Genomic DNA, 26,978 nt, shown 5'->3' on the forward strand with positions numbered 1-26,978 from the left:
GAACTTGTGAAAAATGTTGGAGATCTCAGACTTAAACTTAAAATCTCCTTCGAAATTACTTCAATCTGCGGAAAATTCTTCAAAATACTCTCAACCTGCACAAAACTTCGCTCAAAATGCCTCTCAACTTGTTCTTGAAATGAGAGAATGACAAGCATTTGTATGAAGTTCAAATTTCATAATTAGAAACACAAGGATTTGTTTCTAATTCACTCTTCATTCATCGAACTTGGACATGTCTTGTTTCTTTGTTGAGTTCAGTCTCTTAAGAAGGTTTCTAATTTCATTCTCAGTTGAACTCAGTCACATGGGAAAGTTCTGGTTTTGAATCGAGTCTGAGTTTAGTTCCTTGAGAAAGTTTCTACTTTCAGTTTGAGTTCATGAATCGAACTCTATCTTTCTTTCTCCTTCCAAATTCAAAACTTTCTAAAAACTTTCTTCTTTCCTTTAGCAGATTTTCTTGACAGCAAGGTGGATTTTGTCAATATTTTCCATATAAGGGCGGACTTGGTTAGATTTGCTTCAACCTTTATCAAAGACAGGGCAGACTTTCTTTGACTTGCTTCATCCTCCATCATAGATAGGGCGGACTTTGTTGATTCTCTTCCCAAGTAGAGGAAGGCGGACTTCATTGATCATTATGAGCTTTACTTGCAGCAGGGCGGACATTGTCTGACTTGGGCACCATTCATGTTGATCAAGGGCGGACTGCACTTGACTTAGGCACCATCTTCATACCCTTGGGCAGACTTGAATTGCTTCTCCCCTTCTTCTCCTTTCACATGGCGGACTTTATGAGTTTCTCCACCATGGGGCGGACTTCATCAGATTTAGGAACTGCTGGCTGCAAAGTTGGGCAGACTTTGTTTAACTTGGGAACCTTGGAGGGTGGACTTTGCTGAAGTTAGGCACCACAGACCTACAGGTTAGGTGGACTTTATCAAACATGTGCACTTTGCATTTTAACTTAACCAAATCTCCCTCAAGGCGGACTTTGAGAAGGTTTAGAAACCTTGGAGAGCGGATTTCATCAGCTTCATGCCACATTGCTTGGGAGGACTTTATAGCACTTAGGAACTTTGTCTTTGCAGCATAAGGCGGACTTTATCAAACATGTGCACTTTGCATTTTAACTTAATCAAATTTATCTCTCCTCAAAGTGGATTTCCTTGGTTCTTTCCATTCTTCTTCATTTGAGCGGACTTCACTTAGGTTGTGCACCAAGGTGAGGGAAATACTTGATACCCTTGGCACACACCATGAGGGCGGACTTTCTTGTTACCTTGACCATGCTCACACACCTCTAGGCGAACTTTCCTTGTGTGTTACACCATGAAGGCGGACTTTCTTGTTACCTTGACCATGCTCACACACCTCTAGGCGAACTTTCCTTGAGTGTTACTTCCATAAGTTGTAGGGTGGACTTTACTTGTTCTCTTCCCAATGCAAACTAGTCCTAGGCAGACTTTCCTTACCTTATGCACTTGGCCTTCAAATCTCCCTCAAGGCGGACTTGGTTAGACTTATGCAACATTTACTTGCTTCTTATCTCACCTTAGAGCGGACTTCAAGAGGAAAATGATTATGCTTTTGCCTTGGACACACCCCTAGGGCAAACTTTATCACTCATGCTCCAATACTATCAAGAGTAGGGCGGACTTTGTGAAGCTTGAGGTACATTGCACTTGCACCTTGGGCAAACTTTCCCAAAACATGTGCACTTTCAAGGGCGGACTTTGGAGTTCCTGACATAACATTCAACACCAAACACGATTAGCCAGACTTAGAGAAAGACTTGGAAAACTTCAAAATTTGATAACTTATTCAACTTTAGCCAAATTAACATGATATTTGAAATCCATACTCAAGTAACCCATCTGAAGCGCCATGACCCCTAAAATGTAAGAACTTTAGCTTATTGGGTCAAAACTTGAAAATATTCGATTGCGATCGATGCAGGTTAGTGGTACCGGTGCAAACCCTAGGTCCCCACTCCAAAAAAGCAAAAAAGAAGAGATCCCTAAAAAATAGGGAAAACTTTCTAAAAATAGCCATCCCGGGGATCGAGCTAAAAATGCCAAAAACGAAACTTCCTAAAAAATAGGAAAAGGCAAAAAAGAAAACTTTCCAAAAATAGAAAGTTGTCTGAATTCGTTCAAATCAATTGCGTTCGTCCTTTGCCCTTTCTAGGCACTTTGATGGTGTGTAGACTTTGTTATCACTTGTCTTGCAAACACTATCTTTCAATCCTTAAGACTCAAACCGTTCAAAACTTGACAGAACTGAGCAAAACTGAAGCGGAAGGCCACGAGACACTAACAAAAACCCTAGAAAGTAGGAAAGGAGAGGGTCCCCATTCTCAATGGGGTGATGTGTGAAAAAGGTCACAACAGGACCCATCATCACAAGTGTAAGGATCAACAAGAGGAAGGATTTTTTTTACCTATCTTGAATTTCCTTAAGAAATCCAAGAATTGTTGCCAATATAACCAGTCAGTAATCCAAGACTAAAGCTTCAAGATCAAGGGCAATCAAGTTGAAGGATCCACTGTTGAAGGGTGAGACTCAGTGAAGGAGAAATAGGTGAAGATTATCAAGTCAAGCAAGATGATGCAATTTGGGAATATCTCCCACCATCATCTCATTCCCTCCATCATCACATCAGGCGCTTGGAAATGTTGAGTATCAAGAGATATGCCTCAAACACAAACACTTGTGATGATCTACTACAGAAGTAAGCTAAGGTGGCGCCTAGTCATCCTCAACCTAATCACATCATTCCAACTCAAGGCGTCCAGATTCAATGCACTTGACTCATCCAATGAGGAGGATAACTACCACATATGATGGCACAAAGTTCAACAAGCCTAACTCATTTAAAGGTGGAGCAAGTGACACAAGTCACTTCATCAAATATTGATTAGCTTACCTAACCTCATCATTCATTGGTCGAACATTCAAGGAAGGACATGTGTCCCATAAAATGTAATTTTAACATTGGTCAAGCATTAAATGTTATGTTATGGATGTAACAAACCCTAAATAGGGTTTCTATCTTTCAATCTTGTGTTGGCATTGAGTTGTCATTGATGTCAATCGGTATTGCAAGTTACCGATAGAGTGTGTCAACTGGTATGAAGAAGATTGAACCGACATAAACAAGAGAAGAATGTTCTGAGTTGACAGATGATATCACCGGTATGAGGTGAGATGCAGGAGTGTGTTGGCACGCTTGAGTAATAACCGGAAAGGCATAAATCAGTATGAAAGCGGGTTGTTTGTTTGTGATGAAGAGGCGCAATGTTAGATGAACCACAACAACACCCGATAAACAGAATAAAAAGAATGGCATGAAGACATACTGGAGGGCAAGATTAATTGTTAGGATGATGTGTTGCCAGTAAGTGTAATTGTTCAGTGTGTTGGACATACCGGTAAGGGTTTGTAGTGGTAGAGATGTTCTAGTTTAACCAACTCTTTGTCGATGAGTTGAATCTATGCTAATGTGTGCCCCGTGGAGCTAAGGTGGAAAACATGCAGAGGTCGGTGAAATGTTCATCGACATGGTTGTCTGTGTAGTAGGTGGTCATTAAATGATAAAACCGCAAATCACAAGTTGATAACAGACTGATGCGGCTCAAGGAAGATTGGACGACAAAAAATGATCTAATTACAATTTTAGGGCAGCAACCCAAGGAGCACGAACCCCTAATTTATGAGCACCAACTCAAAGGAGCACCAACCCCTGAACAATTTATAGGCTACAACCCCTACACTAAGCACCTACTTAGTGAAGACAATATGAAGATTCAAATACACAAATAAATTCCCTATTGCAAATGAAGTTTTGCAACCTTTTAATACTCTGCACTACCGGTTTCAATCTTACCGGTCTCTGAAAAACTCCACACACCCTGCAACAATGCCTTTCTGCAGATTCTTACTCTGCTAAAACTTCTCTTCCTCTGACTGCTAGATTCAATTCACACTTGACCACACTTTGCTAGATTCTGCCTCTACCGGTTTTGACACCTCTGTGTACTTCACTTACTCTGTCGGTTTGACCTTTACACTGGTTTTCTTGTTCCTTCTCACCGATACACGGACACTTCAGATTTTTCCTATCTTTCACTCAAACAACATTTTTTCACACCCTTTCACTCTCCAGCATAAATCCCATATCAGTCTTAGGTCGGCATCTTTAAACTTTTTGGCTTCCCGCTAAAAACTAATTCAAACTTAGGACAATTAGGGTTTCCCTTCTCCAATCAAATCAGTATCCAATCTGATTCGATTTGCCTTGGATTGCTCACCTGCTTAGAGGAGATAAATCATCACGCATTTTTCATCTGTCCAAAGCATGTTTGCCAAAAATTGCAAACCTAACCCTGTTTTTCGGCCTTGAAATCTGGCGACACATTTATGATCCAGCAGTTTCTTTCTCGAGGTCAATCTGCAATCATATTTCATGCTTGGATCAAAATCCATCAACTGTTTGAAATTGGCATTAGAGCATAGGTGCCTTGTCTTGTCAAAAGCGTTCTCTAGCTTGGGTAGATCCTGTCAAGTGTGCAGAATGGCAAGAAATGAATCTGCCTCTTCAAAAGCTCCTATGTTTGATGGTGTCAACTATGCCTTTTGGAGTAGAAGAATGGAAACCTGTTTATCCTCTCTAGGTTTTGATGTGTGGATGTCGGTTAAGAATGGGTATACAGTCCCAAATAATCCCCCTACTAATCCAGATGCTAAGAAAGAATATGAGAACAATGCTAAAGCTAAAAATGTCATTCTTAGTGGGTTATCTGATAATGAGTTCGTTAAGGTTATGCACTACTCATCTGGCAAAGAAACTTGGGATAAGTTGCAGAAAATATTTGAAGGTGATGCTAAAGTCAAGGAAGACAAGTTATAGACTTTGAGAGCACAGTTTGAGGGTTTGAAGATGAGAGATGAAGAGAAGATTGCTAACTATCTCCAAAGGATTGATGAAACAACAAACACCATTAGAGGGCTTGGAGAAGAGATAAAAGATGATGTGGTAGTGAAAAAGTACTCAGATCTCTCACATCTAAGTGATACAAAGGGTTCAGCAATAGAAGAAGCAAAAGATCTGAAAACCTTTACAATGGATGAGCTATTTGGCTCCCTAACTACTTATGAGATGAGGATTGTCTATACAGAGGTTGTGAAGAAAGAAGTTGCATTCAAAACATCAAGGAAAGGAAAAGAAGATTCTACTCAAGATGGAACCGGTGAAGATTCTGATGATATCATGGCAAACTTTGTCAAAAGACTCAAGACAGGTTCTGGCAAATACAAAGGCAAGCTGCCCTTGAAATGTTTCAATTGTGGAAAGATTAAATATTTTGCTGCCAAATGTCCCTATGGTGATAAGAATGAAGATGATCAATCAAGTGGTAGCAGATCAAACGGTAAGGACAAGAAGAAGAATGTCTACCGGCATGGTAGAAGAGGCAACTGGAAGCAGAGCAGCCTTTACACACATGAAAATGAAACCACAAATGAGGAGAGTGCCTCATATGACTGTTGCAGTGAAGATGAAGTCAGAGCAAATTAATGGCCCAAGAGGTTCCGGTAGCAGAAGAAGGAGAAGAAGAAGAGCAAGAAGGAGAAATAGATCTTGAAGCAGAGCTCATCAGTGCCTTGGAAGAGCTGAAGAAAACAAGAACAGATCTAAAGAAGGTGAAAAAGGTTGCAGCTGAAGAACAAGAGATGTTGGAGCAATCTCTTGAAGAATCCAAGAAAACAATTGCAGATCTAAAACTTCAATTGGAAGAGGCCAAAAGGATCTATGAAGTTACTAGTACCGGCTTGAGTGAAAAGGAGAAGAAGCATCAGAACCTGAAAGAAGAAATTGTTAAGCTCCGGAAGGAATTAGAGAAGAGCAAGAATGAACTGGTGATGAGAAGCAAGTATGAAAGCAGCACAGAGGCCCTAGATAAAATGTTGAGCAAGCAAAAGTCTTCAAAAGATGCAGGTGGACTTGGATTTAAAAAGGGGCAGAGTTTCAGAAGCAAGGACTAAACCGAAAAGGAGATACAGTTCATGTCATCCAGTGAGAGTAAGGTCAAGCAGGTATTCACCGTTGGTAAATCTGAGAAAAAGAAGTCATATGCTGCTGCTACAAGGGATCAACCAGTAAGATAGATTGTAGGAAGATGAATGTAAACCCCAGTTTTGAGAGTAGAAACTCATTTGTTGCATTACAAAGTACAAATATCACATGTTATAATTGCAATGAGTTTGGACACAAGAGTTATGAGTGTAGGAGAAATGTGCAGATGTCCTACAAGAATGCTTTGAATACATCCTTCAATGCTAGTGTGAAATATTATAAGTGTCAAAATTTTGGTCACATAGCATGGCTTTGTAAGCTAAGAACTAACGAGCAAAAGAAAACAGTACCGGATCAGAAGATAGAGACAAAACCGGAACACAATATGACAGAAGAGGAGAAGAAAGAAGAGAAACGGGTTTGGATAGAGAAGGAGAAGAACAAGATAGAGTCAAGCTTGATTGTGCAGACTGCTCTACATGTTGAAAGGAGGAATCTATGGGTAGTAGATAGTGGTTGTTCAAATCACATGATGTAATGTCCCCATTTTGCGAGCATCAAAGTTTGTAAGAATTAGCCTATCATTTGACCCTCGTAGGCTAATAATTATTGATAGAGGGCCTCGTGTGGCAGTTACTTGGTGATTAGAGACATTACTCTTCAGCTGGATTCAGGTTTTGGCCTTTGCACAGGTTTTTTGACTCAGATTGGCATACTTACTATTTATAGTAAGTTACTATTTTGGGAGAGTCAAGGTTCCTATTAATAGAAAGACACCTGAGCAGAGCTTATTGGCAGTGTCAACCTTGATTGGGCCTTTGCAGCTATTTCTAGACTCAGTTCCACATACTTACTATTTATAGTAAGTCACTATTCAGGGTTTCTATTTTTAGACAGGCATCCAATCACATGGAGAACAGGGAGAGTCGACTCCTGGCTCAGACGGTTTAGCAATCAGACAAGTACATCAAGAGATATTAAAGTTTAAGTGACTTAAGTGATTTATTTAATATTTTAATATTATTATAAAGTTCTAAAGTAACTTTATAATAATAAAGTCACTTTAATATAATAAAGTGCGTTAAGTGAATAATTTAATGTGGGAATAAATCTTTTATCCCACATTGGCCAGGAAGGTGTTTGAGCTCTCTTAAGGAAAGAATAAAAGGAAAGACAAGAGTTCATTCTCAGCATCCAGTTGATGAATAGTATTTTGATTGATTTTTATTGTGGAGCCTAGGGCTTTCGCAATTTTCTTCTTTGATCATAGGAAACGAAAAACTTCCTATTGATAGTAATTTTGAAGGTGTGAAATAACACCTGAATTATTGCAGTTGTGGGAAAGAATACTTCAGTTCTTTCATTTGTGCAAATTGGTGAATTTTTCTACAAGGGTTTGAAGTTTATTGTTGGATAACATTTATAATTGGTTGTGAATCGTCCTTCTTTGGCACATGGAGTTATATCATTCTTGTTGGGAGAGATTATCAACAAATTATTCAGGGTTTTAAGAGCAGATTGCAAGTTTGTTCTTGCTGCTACAGTGCGCGTGAACAGTGCGCGTGAACAGTGCCGCGCTACAATATTTTGCTTGATTCCGATTGCAACTGTCATCTCCATCATTAAGCATCACTATTATCAGGTTCCTCTTGCAACTATTAGTAGCTAGTATTGAAATATTAGGCATATAATTTTGCTGTTGTAAGTGATAACTTAGAATCAGATTTGGCATTGATGTAGTCTTTTTGCAAGCCAATTAGTCTTGGCAAATCCATAGCAGCATTGTACTTAGGAATGAATTCAATAAAGAAGATATATGTTGCATACCATTTGTTTGACGAAATGTCCTTTTAATAGCATATATGATCAGCATAATAGTTGCATGCCAGTTGTTTGTCGAAATGTCAGTTGGCTGTAGGTATGCATTCCATATCTAGTTTTCATGTATATGCATTAAAATTACCAAAAAGAACTGCACACGCATACTAGTTCATTGTAAGAGGTATTGTCAACATCATTGGTGAACTTCCTAAATTTCTTGGCAACTTTCAATGTGTATCAAACAATCTGAAATACAAAAATCAGAATAGAGAAAGACAGCATACAAAGTGTTTGACAATATTCCTTGAGCCAAAATCAGTCAGTTTGGGCAAGGGATATTACACATGACCGGAGACAAGAAAAAGTTTATCAAGCTTGATGATTGGAATGGTGGTTCTATTCGGTTTGGTGACAACTCCTCTATCAAGATTAAGGGTTGTGGTACATTGAATATTGATGGAAAGTTCAAAGCTCATGATGTGTACTATGTGGAAGGACTAAAGCATAATCTGCTGAGTGTAATTTAGATGTGTGACAAAGGGTACAAGTTCACATTTGACTCTATCGGTTGTCAAATAAGCAAGCAGAGTATCGATCAGGTTGTCGCAGAAGGAAAAAGGAGACAGAAGGAGGTAGTTGAAGGTTGATGACATGGTGTCATCAAGGTGTTTTTCGGTAAGTATGTCCACCGGTAAAGCTAACAAGGTGCATGAAGTGTTTTGGCAAGAGTGATAACTAGTGAAGGTGTTCCACCGGAAGAGAAGAAAGGTGCAAGGTTGATGACAGACCGGTTAGGGTATAACCGACAGGGTCTGTGAACCGGTAGATGAACCCGGTTGTGTGGTTGGTCAGTGATCCCATCCAATATCGACACAACCAACCTAGCAAAGGTGGATGCCGACAAAGATGCCACGTGGAGTTAGGTGGCAAGCATGCATGCATAGGTCGGCGTGGTGTGTTGGTGAAGTGTCTGTCGACGAGGTAGATGGTGGCAGGTCGACATTTATGTTGACTGCGTGATTCATGGGATGTGTAGCAGAGGGTTGCGGCTCGAGGTCAAACTGACAACAGAGATCTAGGACAGACTAATTGAGCAGATCGAAGTAGGTGAAGGAAACCGCAAAACCATTCTTGGTGATCGACCAAGAGATCCGTCAACAAATTAAAAACAGATTGCTAAATATGGAAGGCGTGTTCTGGAAGGCACGACAATGGCGTTGTTGATTGATGTGTTGCAGATCATCAATCAAGGCGATCAGATCTAATGAGATCTGATTAGATTTATTTGCCTCGAGGTCGGTGAAGAAACCCTAACCACCTGAAGTTTGAATTGGTTTTTGGCGGGAAGACTTGTTTATAAATATGCAAGTCAAAATCGATGGACAGTGTTGCTGCTAAATGACAGAGTGTTGTTGCTACATGAAAGAAGAAATCAGTCAGTGCTCAACGTGTATTAGAGGAGAGACTGTGTGAGAGAGAGAATTGGGTTGAAAAGTTCAACCGCTAAGAGTGAGGCAACCAGTAGTCCGCCAATGAGTCTGTGAGAGGTGTATACTGGTGGTGACAGAATCTGCAAATAGGGAAGCTACATTGGTGCATTGCAGGATGCAGATGACAAGGATCCACTCCCACCGATAAGTGGAGCTTATCTCCTATTATGCATAAAATGCATCATAGTTCTTGGAGATAAGACAACAGAGTTAAAGGCAAGTAATTGAAGGCTCACACCGGATGAACTGGTGAAACACTAAGTTGCCTTAGGTGCATGAGATCAGGGATGTGCACCGGATCAACCTGGAAGACATGATGAGTTGCTGGTACAGAGGAGGAAGGATATGTTTGTCACTTTGACAAACATGTTAATAGCAGAACTGGCTCAGTGGTGAAGAAAGGTGTTACCACAGATGAAGACAAAATTTGAGATGTCCATGCTGGGTGAGTTGTCCTATTTTCTTGGTTTGCAGATCTCATAGCAGGAGAAAGGAATTTTTATCTCACAAACCAGGTATGCTAAAGACATGTTGAAAAAGTTTCAAATGGAGGACAGCAAACCGGTAAGTACTCCCATGGTTACCGGTTGTAAATTGAGCAAACTAGATGAGTCACCGGAAGTAGAGCAGACACTGTATAGGTCTATGATTGGTAGTCTGTTATATCTAACAACATCTAGACCAGATATTGTACAAGCAGTTTGCATGATTGCAAGATTCCAAGTTGCTCCTAAACAACCTCACTTAAATGCAGTCAGGAGAATCTTAAGGTACTTGCGAGGAACAATCAATTATGGCCTGTGGTATCCAAAGAAAGGAGACTTCAATTTGCAGGCTTATACTGATGCAGATTGGGCAAGATGTATTGATGACTGGAAGAGTAAAAGTGGAGGTGCTTTCTACTTAGGAGACCGGTTAGTATCATGGCATAGCAAGAAGCAAGATTCAGTGTCATTATCTACTGTTGAGGCCAATCCGGTGTGATAACTCAAGTGTGATACCACAACCTATTCCAATCCGGTGTGATAACTCGAGTGCATTCAACATCTCCAAGAATCCAGCAATGCACTCAAGAACAAAATACATTGCAATCAAGTATCACTTCTTGAGGGAGAAGGTAGCAGACAAGGAGGTCATAGTAGAGTATGTTCCAACTGGTGAGCAGATTGTTGACATATTTACCAAGCCGCTTCCTTTGGGTACATTTGAGTACTTGAGACAAAAGATGGGAGTTATCCCACCATTAGGCAGCACTTAAATGTGTAGGGAGATGTATGGTTCAGGGGGAGTCAACAATTGTTATTATCTTATGATTCTTGAATCATCAAGCATGGACACAGCGGGAGAATGTGTCCTACCGGTTGAACGCATGAGTTGTAATAAGGTTGGAGAGAAACCTGTAATGTCCCCTACTAAGTTTAGGCTTGTTTTAACCATAATTAATCCATCTCGACATACTTTGGCTTAAACTAAACTGATTAGGAGACAACTATCTTTAACATGAATCCAATCAGTGATAACGAAGAACATAGGCTTCTTCCTGATATAATCTTAAACATTCTATCTGATTTATATACTAATATTTATTATGAATACATATAGCTTTATTTATATTTATATACATTATTTATTATAAATACATATAGCTTTATTATATATTTATATACATATAGCTTTATTTATATTTATATACATTATTCATTCTATCTGATATCATTATATTACTGCAGATGCAGTTCTTATAAAACATTATAATAATTATAATTATATTATTATTATTATCTAAATTTATATTACTATTAAATTCTGCATAGGAATGTTATCGGGATTCAAATATCAAGCACACATATTAAGCACATCCCTATGCATACCACCCCCGAAACCAATGTCACTGCCTGTAACTCAATAACAATTCTGATCTTAGCTGATCGGTTCCCTTCAAACTCTTCCAAACTGGAGTAAAGAAACCAGATATATTATATTCCCCTTCAATCTCCAAAATTGATCCCTTATATATATCCTCGATTTCTAAAGATCATGCTTCTTAAAATGAAGAGACATGTCCTTGTATTTATTAATTCTTTTACATTAGTCAAATTACTTTGATCACACCCTTTGCCTTTTTTCCTAATCGTTGCCTTAGCACTGTTTTTATCATTTATTAAAGTTCTTTCTTTTAAATCCTAGCGCTTCATACAATAGTCATACTCCATTATTGAATCGTTGTTGTGTGTTTATTAACAAGTGAATCCCACATCTTCTTATTTCCATTAACCATTTATTGGTTTGTAAAATCTCTTTAATGAATCGGGTTTTATTTGCATTTTGCCGACTTCTTAATAAATTGGTTTATTTCAATCTATGTGTGTATAATATATTAGTGATTAGATAATATATCATAAATATATTAATAATTGATAATAATTATTCTTACCTAAAATTATTAATTAAATTATTACTGTTAATAAAGAATTTATATTCTTGGAATTAATTTATTATTTTATTAATTATTTAAGTATATAATTTGTATTTACAATTAAGAATATGTAAATTATGTTTATAATTTATAATATATAAATTATGTTTATAATATAATATTATTTTATTTTTCTTTGAATATCTCAAGAATATTATTAATAATATATATTAATTAAATAATAATATTTAATAAATAAATAAATAAATTTCAATGTTAATTATTATATTGATAATAATAATTGCTTTATTTAGGATATATATAACGATCAAGGAGGGGACATGACAAAACCGGTACAGAAAGGTTGGACTCTATAGTATGATTGGTGTTAGACTAAGGTTCCCTTTGCCATTGATGTCAAAGGGGGAGAGAAACCGGTACAGAAAGTGTTGACATCAATGCCAAAGGGGGAGATTGTTGGCATTGAGTTGTCATTGATGTCAATCGGTATTGCAAGTTACCGGTAGAGTGTGTCAACCGGTATGAAGAAGATTGAACCGGCATAAAGAAGAGAAGTATGTTCTGAGTTGACAGATGATATCACCGGTATGAGGTGAGATGCAGGAGTGTGTTCGCACGCTTGAGTAATAACCGGTAAGGCATAAACCGGTATGAAGGCTGGCTGTTTATTTGTGATGAAGAGGTGGAATATTAGATGAATCACAACAACACCCAGTGAGCAGAACAGAAAGAATGGCATGAAGACATACCGGAAGGCAAGATGAATTGTCAGGATGATGTGTTGCCGGTAAGAGTGATTGTTCAGTGTGTTGGACATACCGGTAAGGGTTTGTACTGGTAGAGATGTTCTAGTTTGAACCGACTCTTTGTCGGTGAGTTGAATGTATGTTGATGTGTGCCCCGTGGAGCTGAGGTGGAAAACATGCAGAGTTCGGTGAAATGTTCATCGACATGGTTGTCTGTGTAGTAGGTGGTCATTAAATGATAAAACCGCAGATCACGGGTTGATAACAGACTGATGCGGCTCGAGGAAGATTGGACAACAGAGAATGATCAGACAGTTGAGGGATTGTGATCCAAGCATGAAATACGATTGTAGATTGACCTTGAGAAAGAAACTGCTGGATCATAAATGTGTCGACAGATTTCAAGGCCGGAAAACAGGGTTAGGTTTGCTATTGTTGGCAAATATGCTTTGGACAAATGAAAAACACGTGATGATTTATCTCCTCTAAGCAGGTGAGCAATCCAAGGCAGATCGAATCAGATTGGATATTGATTTGATTGGAAAAGGGAAACCCTAACTATCCTATGTTTGAATTAGTTTTTGGCAGAAAGCCAAAAAGTTTAAAGGTGTCGACCTGAGATTGATATGGGATTTATGCTGGAGAGTGAAAGTGTGTGAAAAAATGTTGAGTGAAAGATAGGAAAAATCTGAAGTGTTTGTGTACCGGTGAGAAGGAACAAGAAAACTAGTGTAAAGGTCAAACTGACAGAGTAAGTGAAGTACACAGAGGTGTCAAAACCGACAAAGGCAGAATCTAGCAAAGTGTGGTCAAGTGTGAATTGAATCCAGCAGTCAGAGGGAGAGAAGTTTTAGCAGAGTAAGAATATGCAGAAAGGCATTGTTGCAGGGTGTGTGGAGTTTTTCAGAGACCGGTAAGATTGAAACCGGTAGTGCAGAGTATTGAAAGGTTGCAAAACTTCATTTGCAACAGGGAATTTATTTGTGTATTTGAATCTTCATATTGTCTTCACTAAGTAGGTGCTTAGTGCAAGGGTTGTAGCTCCTTTAGGTTGTAGCCTATAAATTGTTAAGGGGTTGGTGCTCCTTTGAGTTGGTGCTCATAAATTAGCGGTTGGTGCTCCTTGGGTTGCTGCCCTAAAATTGTAATCAAATCATTTTCATTGTGAGGCTAGATTGGATCAGAAGATCTCCAACAGCTATTCTCACCAAGGTTTTTCCCACATTGGGTTTTCCTCATATATCTGGTGTTATGTGATGCATCCTTGTGTATATGTTATATTGATGTTATAGCAAAACCTTTCACGCACTTAGTTTGCATTGTTTGGTTTAATGGTCAACACTCTGTTTGTTTTATATTGTACCGATATATCCCTGATTGAAGAAAGAAGTGTTTAAATCACTGATTCACCCCCCTCTCAGTGATCCATTGTGTCCAACATCTTGGCCATTAGTTTGGACTTGATCCTGGCCATTTAATTGTATTGAGAGCACTATATAAGGCTTGCTCTCCTCATTGGTAAAGGTTAATAGTTCAGTAATAGACAATAGCAAGTAGTTAGAAGTGAAGTAGAGTAGAGTAGGAGAAGGCAGAAATTGTTGCCAAGCTTGTAAATAAACATCCTTTTCATTGAAGATATGGTGGAATGTGTTGTTTCTTCTACATATTGCATGATTTCTTGTTGTACCCTCATGTTAGATGAAGTTCATTGATTGTGATGGAGTAATGTGTGGATGTCGATAATTCCTTAGTTCATCATATTTGTAGTTGGATGATTTTCAATTACAGTGCATAGTTAGCCTGAACATCAAAATGTGCTAAGTTCCATTGTGGGTATGTTTATTCAAGTTGCGCCAGTGTATTGGATATATGGATAAATGATTCACGATATGAAAACCTTCCGTTTCCCTTGAAAGATTGCAATGGCCTTTGTGTAGCTGTTGGTAGCATGGTGAAGCAAAGCTCGGTTGAAGGAATGTGTCCATCCAAGCATGATCCATTATTTTCATTAATCTTAGGAGTAGATTAGATCTCTCTAAATCCTTCATCTCTTTTTTCCTTTTTTTTAAAGCTAAGTAAATTTCTGCATTCCAGCCGCATTCAATTAGAGTTCAAGTATTAATGTAAGTCCCCTTGGATTACCAGTGATATCACATCAAACCATTGAGCTTATCCACATGTCAAGACCTGACATTTGGAACCTTGTAGTCGTCTCAAGTGATCTTTCCATTCAGCATTTGAGAGATTTTGTTCAAGAGAAGATAAGATACCTTGGTATTTTATTTTGTGTATGAAGTGCATTAAAAACACATCAACAAATAATCTTCATGATTGGAAGAAGGGGACCATAATAAAACTCAAGGAGAATGACACCACAAAAGCATTTTTGTAAAGGGTTAAAATCATTGGGAACTGTTGGAATAATATGAGCACACACTCTTACATCTCCTAGCATTTGCTTTCCCTCCAAATTACAACACGGAGATACTTTCCTTGTGAAGTAGGATGAACCCATATCGAGATAAAGAGGCAGTTGTTGGGTACAAAACCACATTCAAATGAACACATAGATATTCATAGTGTTGTCCTAAGCGAGTTTAGCCATTCCATTTTTTTCAAGGAATCACTATGTTTGCAGTCTTCGAGACAATCATAAATGGTGGTATATACATGGTGAAGTCTCTATTTTCATGTAGCTTCCTGCAATAAAAGTTCTATATCATGTATGCATTTTCTTTTATTCTTTAACTTCCTTACTTTTCTTTCATTGCTATATAATATAAATTTATACTTTATGTTTTATATTTGCAAATGTCATATTGAGACTATACAATTGCAATAGGTTGTGAGTTCTTCTTCAGCTGAGTAGAAATGAAATACAAACTCCTTTATCTACTTAGTTAAACATAAATGGTTGGCGGCAAAAGAATGCTGACAATTTAGATTATGTATATTCCAGCTTATGTCTCTTGTCACATAGGACACCAAATTATGAGGGCCAACGAGGAATTGGGGTCTAACCTACTGAGTGTGCCAACTTCTATTGCACACCTTGCCATAGCCTCTTCAGATGAGATAGATTCTACATATGACATGGCTAGTGGGAGTCGAACTGTAGCTGATTGTAGTTCAAAAAAACCAAATGTTGACTTAAATGCTCTCAATGATGAGCAATATGAAGATTATTAATCGTATTTTTAATTTTCATTTTGCATTGAAATTTGACAAATCAATGAATTATGAATTTATAGCTATTTTCTTTTTTTCAGGTCATCAGGAGGTACGTTGATTTTTTGGCAATTATGAGTATTTCTGTTTATATATATACTATTCCTGTTTTATATTTTTCTAATATTTATTATTAAATATATGATTTTTTAATATAATATAGTATATACATATGAGCCCGTATCTGAACCTGGGAAAACAATTTTTTCTGTATTGCCTGCCCAAACTGGCACCTTAGACATAGGGAAATAATATAACTGGTTAGAAGGTGGAACTGAATGAAGACGCTTCAAGAGATCATGATTTTGGTAGCTAGGCATCTCACCCTGACTCTCCCAGACAGCTTGGATAAGGCTTTGGTTCCTTTCATCTGTTAGGAGCTCCTTTGAGGAACATTTCGTCAATGTTGACTCCTCACATGAGAAAAATGACACAGTTCCATGAGGGATCAATGTTTACACTGAGATAATTCTAGAATATTAAAAAATATGTAATACTTTAAATGCATATTTATTTCATTTCAGACACCTCTGCAGGAACGGAATTCCCATGGACAGGGTAGCAGGCTATTAAAACTAAGCCTTTGATTTGATGTGCTAAGCCATTTGCTTTGATGCATGGGGAAAGCATGGCCCTGGAGACCTTGCATTTATAGACTTTCTTTATTTCACCTGCATAAGTTTAGAAAGCTTGTACTTAGATTATGTTTTTAACTTTTTGTTTTGCTGCTGGTTCAAAAGATCTTACATATTGCATACGTAATTGAAGTAAAAATATGAATGAGCAGTTAGGAGAGATTACAATGTGATGAGCAAAGTATTAAGAGACGAGAGTAGATAGGCTCTGATTTGCATCTGATTCACAGTCGTGAAAATACAGGATGCTTCAGTTATCATGGGCAGCATACAAGTTTAAGCTTAAACTCCAATTATTCAGACTGGTTGATCTCATTAGCCAGGTAAGTCTAGAGATGATAATTGTTTTACCTTGTGCCAGGTATGCCTTCAGTAAATAACGATACCCATTTTGAGTGGAGTACATTTGGCTTTCCTTTTTTGCAGGTCTAGATTTCTTTAACTCTAGGTATACTAAACCAAGAAAAAATGTCCATCGGGGACATAAAACCAAATGAATCAAAATGTACAGGCCTTTCTTGTGTAAGAAAACCAAAAATTAGCGTATAATATATGACTGAAAAATGTCACCAGCTTCCAATGCAAGTATTTAACAACCAATTTTATAGCACCCACACAGACAAAAGGCAGTCATAATGTTTAAAACAAAAGATGATGGAGGTAACTAACCTTGGTAACAAAAGAAAGCATGGGTTCAACAGCAAGCTTTGTAACTGACATGATGAATTCCTCACATGTTGTTTTCAGTTTTTTCTCCACCTCCTGCACACAACATTAAAACTAACGTACAATAATCCTTCTATTTGTGAAACCAGAAAACAAATAAAGAATACATTTGAATCCTAAAAGAATCAACAAAAATGCTCATGGATCTCCACTCAACTTTTCACCAATTACCTTCTTTGCATCAACTTGACTTTCCAGCACACGAGGTGAGAATGTCCGGGCCAAAGATGTTGATTTACTCCAGTCGAATAATGAAGCCTGCCCTCGAAGAATACGTCGGAGGTGCTCCTGCTCCAATAAAGTGCACAGCAAAATCACTAACCAAAACCCTAAGTGATCATCCTTTGTCAAAGCATGTCAAAAAAAAATAACCAAGATGTTTCCTGAGTTGTAAATCAAGTTTTATCACAATTAATTGAACTAACATAGAAGCATGGAACAAAGATAAAAAGTAGACAAACTGAAAAACAAATTGAAAGGAATATGCTGCATGATTAGAAAAAACTAGTCAGATATGTATAAGGGGGCAGAGAAGAAAGCCTATACATTACTATAAGTCTATAATACAGATTTTACAAAAGTGAATCATACAGGCCAGTTTAGCCAATTATATACATACTTCATATTATTATTATTTATTACTTAATAATAAATAATAATAATAAAATTAGAATGCAAAAGAATTAAAAAAAAAATTAAAATATTAAAAAATACAATTAAATATAATTAAAACTTGACTAAAAGTTAATGAATGGTCAAAAGGCATGAAATGATAAGTTGTGACTCCCACAAATATGAGGTATAAAAGGGAGAAGAGAACTCATTTGAAAAAGGGATAATTTGGGGAATCAGAAGTGCAGATCTGATTGTGAAAGGTTGTGTCCCTTTCAAAGGGCAGAAATAATGAAGAGTTGTACTCTTTCAAAGGGTGCTAATGGTGAAAGGGCGTGACTCTTGCCAAAAGGCATACATGATGAAGAGGTGTGACCTCTCCCTCACATTGAGAGATATAAAGGAAAGGGATCAAAGCATCCAGTGACATCACCATGGATCAGATCACATCAGAACTGTTATTAAGTTACAGGCAGTAACATCCTTGTTCTTGGTGGTATGCATGGGGATGTGCTTAATATGTATGCTTATTATATGAAGCCTGATAAAAATTTTAAGCAGAATTTAATAGTAATATTAATATAGACTGCAATATATATGACAGTCATACTTAATTTCATATACATTAATAGTACATGAAAGACTATTATATTAATGGCCTAGATCTTAATTCATTTGCTGATGCCTATGAGAGGATAGGTTGGTGTGTGTAGGGAAAGGCGAGTAAACCCATCACAAGTGATCGTGAGCCCAAGATGGGTAGGGACCTAGCCTCTTTGTAGTTGGTTTCAGCGCCCTATGACAGTAAATCCCCATCCCTCATTACGATTAGGAAAGAAGCTAAGATAGGACTTAATGTAATAAATGTTGAATGTGTTATGAATACTAATTCGTGTAATAGTTTAAGAAATATGAATTGAAGCATAATAATGTATAGTAATGTGTGTTAATTCATTGAGAAATAGGCAGCCTCCTAGTAGGGGACAACATGTCTACTCTGACTTCTTTCTGAGTTGTTCTTGCAAATGCATTTCTTCCTGTGTACTTTGTTCTATTTCTTATAATACAATACATGCAATGCTACTCACTATATACATATATTACTAATTAAATAGTTGCAATTAATTAAGTGGTAGAAAGTATTGTTGTCACAAAAGCTTGCACCCTTGCTGAGCTATCAACTCGGCAACCTTGTGAAACATGGAAACAACCCCGAAGTGTGGGACCTTGCACAAGGGGGTCGAATCTCCGGAGAAGGCCAGCCACCTTCTCCATCCAGGTGCAGGTGTTGAACCAACTCAACCCTCCAAATCTTACTTCTAAACCTATCCTAACATCTTGCCGAGGAAAAGGGGAGAGAGAAATGCTTAAAATGAAAGGAGGTGATGCACTAAGATAAGAGATGTTTCTCTCCCCACCCGAAATGGCACAAAGAACCAATTGAAATACCAAGGAGATGCACAAACTTTAGTTTCATGAATGACCTCAACACATGTATGGAGGTTAGAACTTGCTAAATGTCAAGAGGGGAGAAGGTTTTCCACAAGTCACCCCCAGAAACAGGTTAACACAACATATATGTGAAAGAAAGCCACAAACATATGTTTGCCACATACGGGTAAACGATTAGATGCAAAAAGTAAATGCACAAAACATAATGGAAATATATTAAATAACCCATCTCTGTATTAATTCAACAGTCCATGTACATCAAGTGCTTATAACATTAAACCCAGATACGACTATCATGATGATACTAAGAAGGAAAGGTATGCAATATATAATACCCGAAGGGGTGCGACCAACTGTCGCGTCCAACTGCCCTTCGGGAAAACTTACTAATTGACTGTCATAATACCGACGCCAACATAAACATAATATGACAACATAACATAATGATTATTCCCGGCAACATCATCCCCCCCAAGAAAAGAAGTCGTCTTCGGACGACTTAATACAAAATAGAGATGACATTAAACAAAACCAAGGTAGAGAACTGTAGGAACTGCGAACGCTAGTCGAGCGTGGAACTCATACACCTGTTGCGTCCTCGCCTGAAAACCCTTTTCTGCTACCATTCGATGCTCAAGTGCGGATTTCACCATTAGTGCTTCCTTTGACATCACAGTCCTCCTGTACCTAAACCAAACTTGTCTGCAAAACATGCTTTTCAGTCTCAACCTCCACCAACTGCTACTCAAATGATACTGTCTCCCTAACCAATTTGTCCTCGATAGCCACCCACGCTGCCCTCTCGACATCCAACTCCTGGGTACGCTGAGCTAAGTCTCACGCTACTCCTGCCTCCAACCTGGTGATCAACTCCACCCGAGCCCTCTGTGCATCCACCAAGGCAACCTCTCGTCCAGCCGAGACATACTCCGAGTTCCTCAAAGCATACCATTCATGCCTGGAAGTGGCCACAACCTTCTGGCACAAAGGCTAGGAGACACCTCAAATCCTCCATCACATTCCCCAAAGGCTGATAATCCGTCTCCCTCTATGGCTTATGGCTTCCCCGCCAACGCTTAGCTTCAGGCTTCTTTCTCACAGTACGGAACAACCCCAACACTTACCGTGACTTCTCTGAATGCCCTTCGCCCAACTCAAAAAGTGTATTGTAGCTCGAAAATAAATTGGGGGTCTGGGGGCAATGCCCCTAGCGGGGTCTGGGGCAGCACATCATTTCTCTGATATTTTAAGATGCCAAAACCCTTATGCTCGGTACTCTAATATTTTCAGTGTCCTGGCTCCAGACGTCATCAAATGATTTTTCAATGTGGTCATCGTTTTTTTTTTCTTTCACTGTGATGTCCCCGATGGCACCCCGGCCATACAACCGCCCGTACGGCCAACAACAACACTGACACCTCCAATCATACGGCCACCTTCCCGTGCAGTCAAAACCCCTACATCGTACGGATCACCCCATACGGAATACACGACCAACCCTCTACCATACACACCGTACGGGCCTCATACACGACCAACCGTCCACCATACACACCGTACAAGCCTCATACACGACCAACCGTACGGGCCTCCTTCTGCACGCCCAACGCAAGTAACAATCAACCGTACGGTGGTATTCCACCGCTGTCTCCATCATCAGTGGTCGTTTGTACGGTGGTCCCACCACCACTGTCAACGATGATTTTTTTTTTTTTTAATTTTTTTTCTAATTGTCCAAATTCGGCTCACGTTTCGTGCCTCTGGGATCGCCCTTTCTCGGTTTGCCTCGCTCGAGAGTCTCCCGCTTTGGTCTCGTGCCTCTCGAGTCGCCTACTGGCCTCTCAGGTCCCCTTCCATCCTATCGGGTGTCCTTCCGGCCTCTTGGGTCCCCTGTGCGCTTCTCGTGGAAGGGTTTCAATTTGGACCCGTTGGTGGCAAGTCTATTTTCAATGGCCATCCGAAGACTTGGAACCACAAATTCTACAGGGACCAAGGTCTCCCTCCCGTACATAAGAAGAAGAAGAAGAAGAAAGATTTTGAAGGTTGCGGCCTTCCACACAGGGTTCCAATCGTTGCCGACACGAATGATCTTAGGATTATCTACGTCACCGAGGTTTGGGGCGTCTCCCTTCCAATATTCTCTGTATTTCGACAGGTACACCTCCTCTGTTACTTGCTATGGTTCCTCTACTTCGAGCCTGTAGCTCTGGAACATTTCGTAATCCTCCGTATACCAATGGAAGAACCCGTTCAATGACCCCGTCTCGTACTCAGAGCACTCTCCTAGTTTGAGAATCCCTTCGTCGTTGGGCTCCCTGTAGCCCTGTCCTTCGTCCCTCAGGTCGCCTTTTCCGTCACCCTCTGATTCCGAAGATGATGCCAGTTCGTCACTAACCAACTGCGTCCCAAGGTCTATGATAAACTTCCTTCCTCCATTCTCCATAGACAGAGTGTTCTTCTTCTAGTTGTGGGTGGCCTTGGCTGCCACCAGCCACCCTCTCCCTAAGATCGCATCATACCCTTTTTTCTTTAGTGGGATTACCACGAAGTCCAGTATGAAGGGTTGCATCCCAATGGTAACTTGCTGGCCCATCAGTGTCCCGATAGGTTTGATTCCATGTTGATCTGCTCCCAGCAAATTGAATGTAGATGGCCACAGCTTCCGCCAGGTTTCTTCTGGAAGAACATTCACTCCTGATCCACCATCGACGATGGTATCGGTTAGAATGGTGCCAAGGATACCCATCTCCACAATGGTCGGGTTCCTTCCAGTGTTAACTGCCAGCAGCCTGGGATCTATTGCAGACCCCCCAGGAACATCTGTGCGGTGGTTGGTATTGGTGCGTGGTTGGGAGAGATTATTCAGCAACGCCGTTCGTAATTGAGGCATCGTCTGGAGGAGGTTGTGTACCTTCACAGGACCTCCAGTTTTAAAATTTGATTTAGTATAGCCTCCTCCGCCTCCGGTCGGCTGGAAGTACCTGCTGTACCCTTCGCCTTCGTCCTTTCTCGTATCTCTTTCTCAATTTCTTCCCGTGCTTCACATACCCTTCGCTTCTCCGTCTTTGGGTCTGGGCACATTGTGTCTAGCTTGGGCGCGAGTTACAGCCAACACTTCCTCTTCTTTGGTTTCCTCGATATTGAGCAAGTTGACACCCGACTTCAGGCAGGTGGCATCTTCGTGGTCTCCCGGTCCGCACCATTTGCACAAATATTGTGTGGCCTCTCCCTTCCCGCAGTCTTGGGCGAAGTGCCCCCACTGGCTGCACGCTCTGCATTGTACCATCAGTCGGCCTTTGGAGTCGTATTGGATCCGGCTCCTTGTATTGTTATTGTTGTTTCATCCTCCCCACCGGTTATCTCGGTAGCCTCCCGATGTTGCATTGTTGTTCGCCTGGGAGCTGTCCGTACCGCCCGATGTAGTTGGTTGTTCCTGCGTAAGCAATACTTGTTGGTTTCATGTTTTCATGTTGTAGGGGTATTCCCTAGTGGGATGCCCCATCAACTGGCATATATCACAATAGGCATTCTTTTGGCAAGAGCCTTTCGTGTGGCCGTCTGTCTTACATTCCGTGCACCAAAGCTCCCCTTCGTCGGTCTTGCTCGGACCTCCCTTCATAACCTTCAGCTCTTTCATCATCCTCAGCATGTCCTTCTGTAGGGCTTGCACCTTTTTGCCAGACTCGCCGTCGCTGCTACTTCCCTCGGAAGAGTCATCATCCTCAGACGAGCTATCCTTCTTCTTTTTCTTCTTGGATGTCTTGGTCTCACTCTCGAGATCCATAGCTCTATTATATGCATCTTCGTACGAGGTTGGTGGAACAATTTTCATCTTCTTCCGGATGGAGTGTTTCAGTCCCTCCACGAACCATCTCTTTTTCAACCCATCCGCTGGTTGACTCTCCATTTTCCCCAACGGTTCCTTGAGCCGCCGACTATAGGCTCGGACAATCTCGTTCTTGTTCTGCTTTGTGCCATACATTTCGGCTACTATTTCATTGTCGTCTCTGGGGAGGCGGAACTCTTTCCCGAACTCCTCCTTCAGGACGGGCCATGTGTCGACTTTGACCTTATCCATATCTGAGTACCAGTCGATGGCCACTCCCCTTAAGGTTGTTGGATATTGTGTAACCCATTCGTCTTGGTCGGTAACACCGTTCGCTGACCATATGGTTTCGCAAGTGCGGCAATAGCGTACGGGATCTTCCTTCCCGTCGCCATTGAACTTCGGCAGCTTCTTCTTACTTGCCATCCCACCGCTGGGTCTCGCTCCTTTGGTGCCTTGTGTGCTTGTACCCGGTGATCCTCCGCCTCTGCCTCCTGCACCTGACCCTCCACACGTGGGTCCTTTGGAGAAGGTTGTTGACCCCGAACCGAACAAATTGCCTCCCGTACGGTACCCTTGTGCTCCCTCGGCACCGTCAGCCGTACCGTCACCTTCGATCGTCTCCCTTTGGTTGTCCTCCGAAATGGACAAGTTCTTTACTAGGTCTCTGGTAGCGTCGATCAGGTTTAGACTTCGCCTTGTTTGTTCCACCAACTCTTCGCGACTTCTTACCCTACGGTGGTATTCTGGCGAACTGTAGAGTTCTCCTTCGGCACCTTCAGTGACTCCTAGGTTCACTTTGGGCAACCCTACGACAGTGTAGAGAGTGTAATTCTCTTCGTCTATCTCTGCCTCCGCAACCTCCGTGACACCTCTTGGGTTCCCTTCGAGCAACCCCTCGGCCGATCGTCCTTCAACAAGCTGCCTTAGCCTACGCCTTTGTTCTATTTATTGTCTAAGATTCAACGCTCTTTGTGCCACTTCCCATTCGTCACTTTGTATCTTTTTATTTTTGTCCTTATTTAGTATATTTGGCATAAATCATTTCCGTACATAGCAAGCACACACCATGTACACAATTTTTTTATTTTTTTATTTTTTTTATTTTTTTGTTAGCTCTGATGCCAATTGTTAATAAGATGAGAAGGGGGTGGGGGGTGAATCATACAAACTTAATCTTCAATATATTCAACAGATTCAAACTCAGTAGCTTTAACAGATATATGTAACCAAACCTGTAAAACATGTAAACTCATAAACAGATAACACCAGATTTAACGTGGAAACCCAAATAGGGAAAAACCACTATGGGATTTCGGACCCACTAAGAGATATACTCTTCTAGAGTATGCTCGGTTAAAAGCAAATCCTGTTAAAGATTACAAACACATTGCTAGATGTGACCTGGTTAAGGGATTTCCCTCAGATCTGTTAGGATCTTCACCTTGTTAGAAGTGACCTTGTTAAAGGGTTTCAAACACTCAATCAGAATGTCACCTTGCTAGAGGATTTACAAATAAGACTGTTAAGTCCACTTGGTTAAGAGATTTTCTGTCACTTACAAATAAACAACAATAATGAGTATGTCTGCAACTTTGCATCTAAAATGTTAAAGCAGATTCTTATTTGCTCAATACAATCTAGTCATAGGACTTATCTTGTTCCTCTGCTGGGCTCCTTACTCTGTCATTCAAACAAGTCTTCAAGCTTCTGTGCTCGGTAATCACTATGTAGCATCCCTGTGCTTACACTTGCCCGCATACATTGTTTATCAACAGTTCCTTATTTATAAACGATTTGCTAACCGCTTAATCTCCTTGATCACATTTCCCATGATCAATCATAGCCATCAGATCTTCAATCTTGACCAGGTTCAATGTATCCTTTGATCTGAAAACGTTTTACCTCGCCTTGGAACTTATGCTAGGGTATTGTGGTTCAATCTGAGTTGTAGATCTTCCTGCCGATCTTCCATTGCCATAGATCCTTAACAAACTTCATACACGTTGTATCAATCATTTAATCATATCTAGCTCATCAGCTTCCATCATTAAATAACGCATGTATTCATCCAATGCATTCTGTTATTACTCGGTTGCAACTCGGTAAATACTAAACTTCACTCGGTAGACATTCCACCTTCATTAACCGATAGCGATAACCTTAGGGTTTACCGACTAGGTTCCTTGCTCAATAACATAGTATAGTATTTAACCTTACAAACAATAGCATATGTAGGATATCAAAACAATCTAAACATCATGATCTCATCATTGTCTAACTCGGTAATAGTTGCCCATTGAATAACTTATTCCTCCCCTTATTCACCACATTCTTTCTGTGTCTTTTACCGACATCTTAATTCTCTTCAAAACATACTTCTTAAGATATGGCAACATCATACTAAATCGGAAAATCAATTTCTTGACATCAATGACGAAATAATATTGTTAAGACAATAAACATCCTTAATCAGTTATATCCATAATCATCAACAACCTTCTCAATATCCTTATTGAAATTGCCAACAATCTTCTCTTGTCTGTTATAATGCCAACATTTTTTATTTTCCATTTCGGCCACAATTTCTATCAACATTTTGCCAGGATTATTACAGGGTTCAATTTCCCCTTCGCCTCTTGCCATCACGCTCTACGTCCCAACGACGATTGTTCCGTTTGCGCGTCATCGGCCTCTGGGTTAATCTCACCGACAGGTAGGCCCATCGTGTCCGTACGCCATTCGTTCCTTCCTTTCCCGAGTATGTCTAGGCAACGGCACCAAATGTTTGCCACATACGGGTAAACGATTAGATGCAAAAAGTAAATGCACAGAACATAATGGAAATATATTAAATAACCAGTCTCTGTATTAATTCAACAGTCCATGTACATCAAGTGCTTATAACATTAAACCCAGATATGACTATCATGATGATACTAAGAAGGACAGGTATACAATATATAATACCCGAAGGGGTGCGACCAACCGTCGCATCCAACTGCCCTTCGGGACGACTAACTAACTGACTGTCGTAACTCATTATTACCGACGACAACATAAACATAATATGACAACATAACATAATGATTATTCCCGGCAACAACATACACTTACAATGAAGGTAAGAACACATACACAACATGCATAGGTTGAAGTAAGGCAAGAATGATGATTTCAATTCATTGTAAGGCCAATGGCCAAACTTACAATTGCATAAATGCAAGATAAATACAAGTCTTCAAGAGAAGTGAAAGAGCATAGGAAAGCTCAAGCCAGCAAGGAGAGAACCCTTTAAAATGAGGCTTAAAAGCCTTTATATAAAAAACTGGTCGCAGAGGAGAGACCATTGGTCAAGGAAGAGAAGCCTTGACCCTTGTGTGTGCAGGGAAATGTCAATCAGGGAATGTAAGGAAGTGCATGCTCCTGACATTGTGTACATGCAAGCAACCCAGCCATACCCTGACAATGCAATCCCAAGAAGAAAGGTACTTCTAGAAGATGGATTGCCTGACATTACAAAGTCAGAGCATGCAAGCATGACATAAGTAACCACAAATAAGAATGGACTTGTACTCCACCTGATGGAAATCCTGCAAAAAGCATTAAATGCGCCCCTGTAGCTCCACGTAAGAAGGTGTACAAGTTGCAAGAGTTGGTGGAGCATTAAGAACTTTGAGTGTTGATCACACCATTTGGAAGTGTTGCAAGCCGGAAGGAAGTTGGAAGACTTGGGAAACTTGGGCTTCCAGAATTGGGAAGACTTCAGAAACCTGGGTTTCCGGAGTTGGGAAGACTTAGGATTTGGGATTTTGGGATTCAAGGATTCCGAAAAAGGGAAGGGCAAGGACTTGGCGATTTCGGGATTTCGACGTAGAGGACTTAGGAACTTGGGAACTTCGTGGTTCCGGAGTTTTGGGGTTGAGGAC

At 40.0% G+C, this 26,978-nt stretch overlaps 1 protein-coding gene across 7 annotated transcripts in view; it reads right to left on the reverse strand.

The window, feature by feature from the left end:
* LOC131072078 (conserved oligomeric Golgi complex subunit 3) overlaps positions 1-26,978 on the reverse strand; it is a 194,962-nt gene that overhangs the window by 11,232 nt on the left and 156,752 nt on the right. For all 7 annotated transcript variants that reach the window (XM_058008104.2, XM_058008105.2, XM_058008106.2 and 4 more), the window contains 2 exons: positions 17,331-17,447; positions 17,103-17,195 (listed from right to left, as the gene is read on the reverse strand). In XM_058008104.2, the coding sequence (XP_057864087.2) occupies positions 17,103-17,195; positions 17,331-17,447 (210 nt within the window). The remainder of the gene's footprint in view (positions 1-17,102; positions 17,196-17,330; positions 17,448-26,978) is intronic.

Source organism: Cryptomeria japonica, chromosome 3 (genome assembly GCF_030272615.1).
Source record: "Cryptomeria japonica chromosome 3, Sugi_1.0, whole genome shotgun sequence".
Taxonomy (NCBI): Eukaryota; Viridiplantae; Streptophyta; class Pinopsida; order Cupressales; family Cupressaceae; genus Cryptomeria; species Cryptomeria japonica.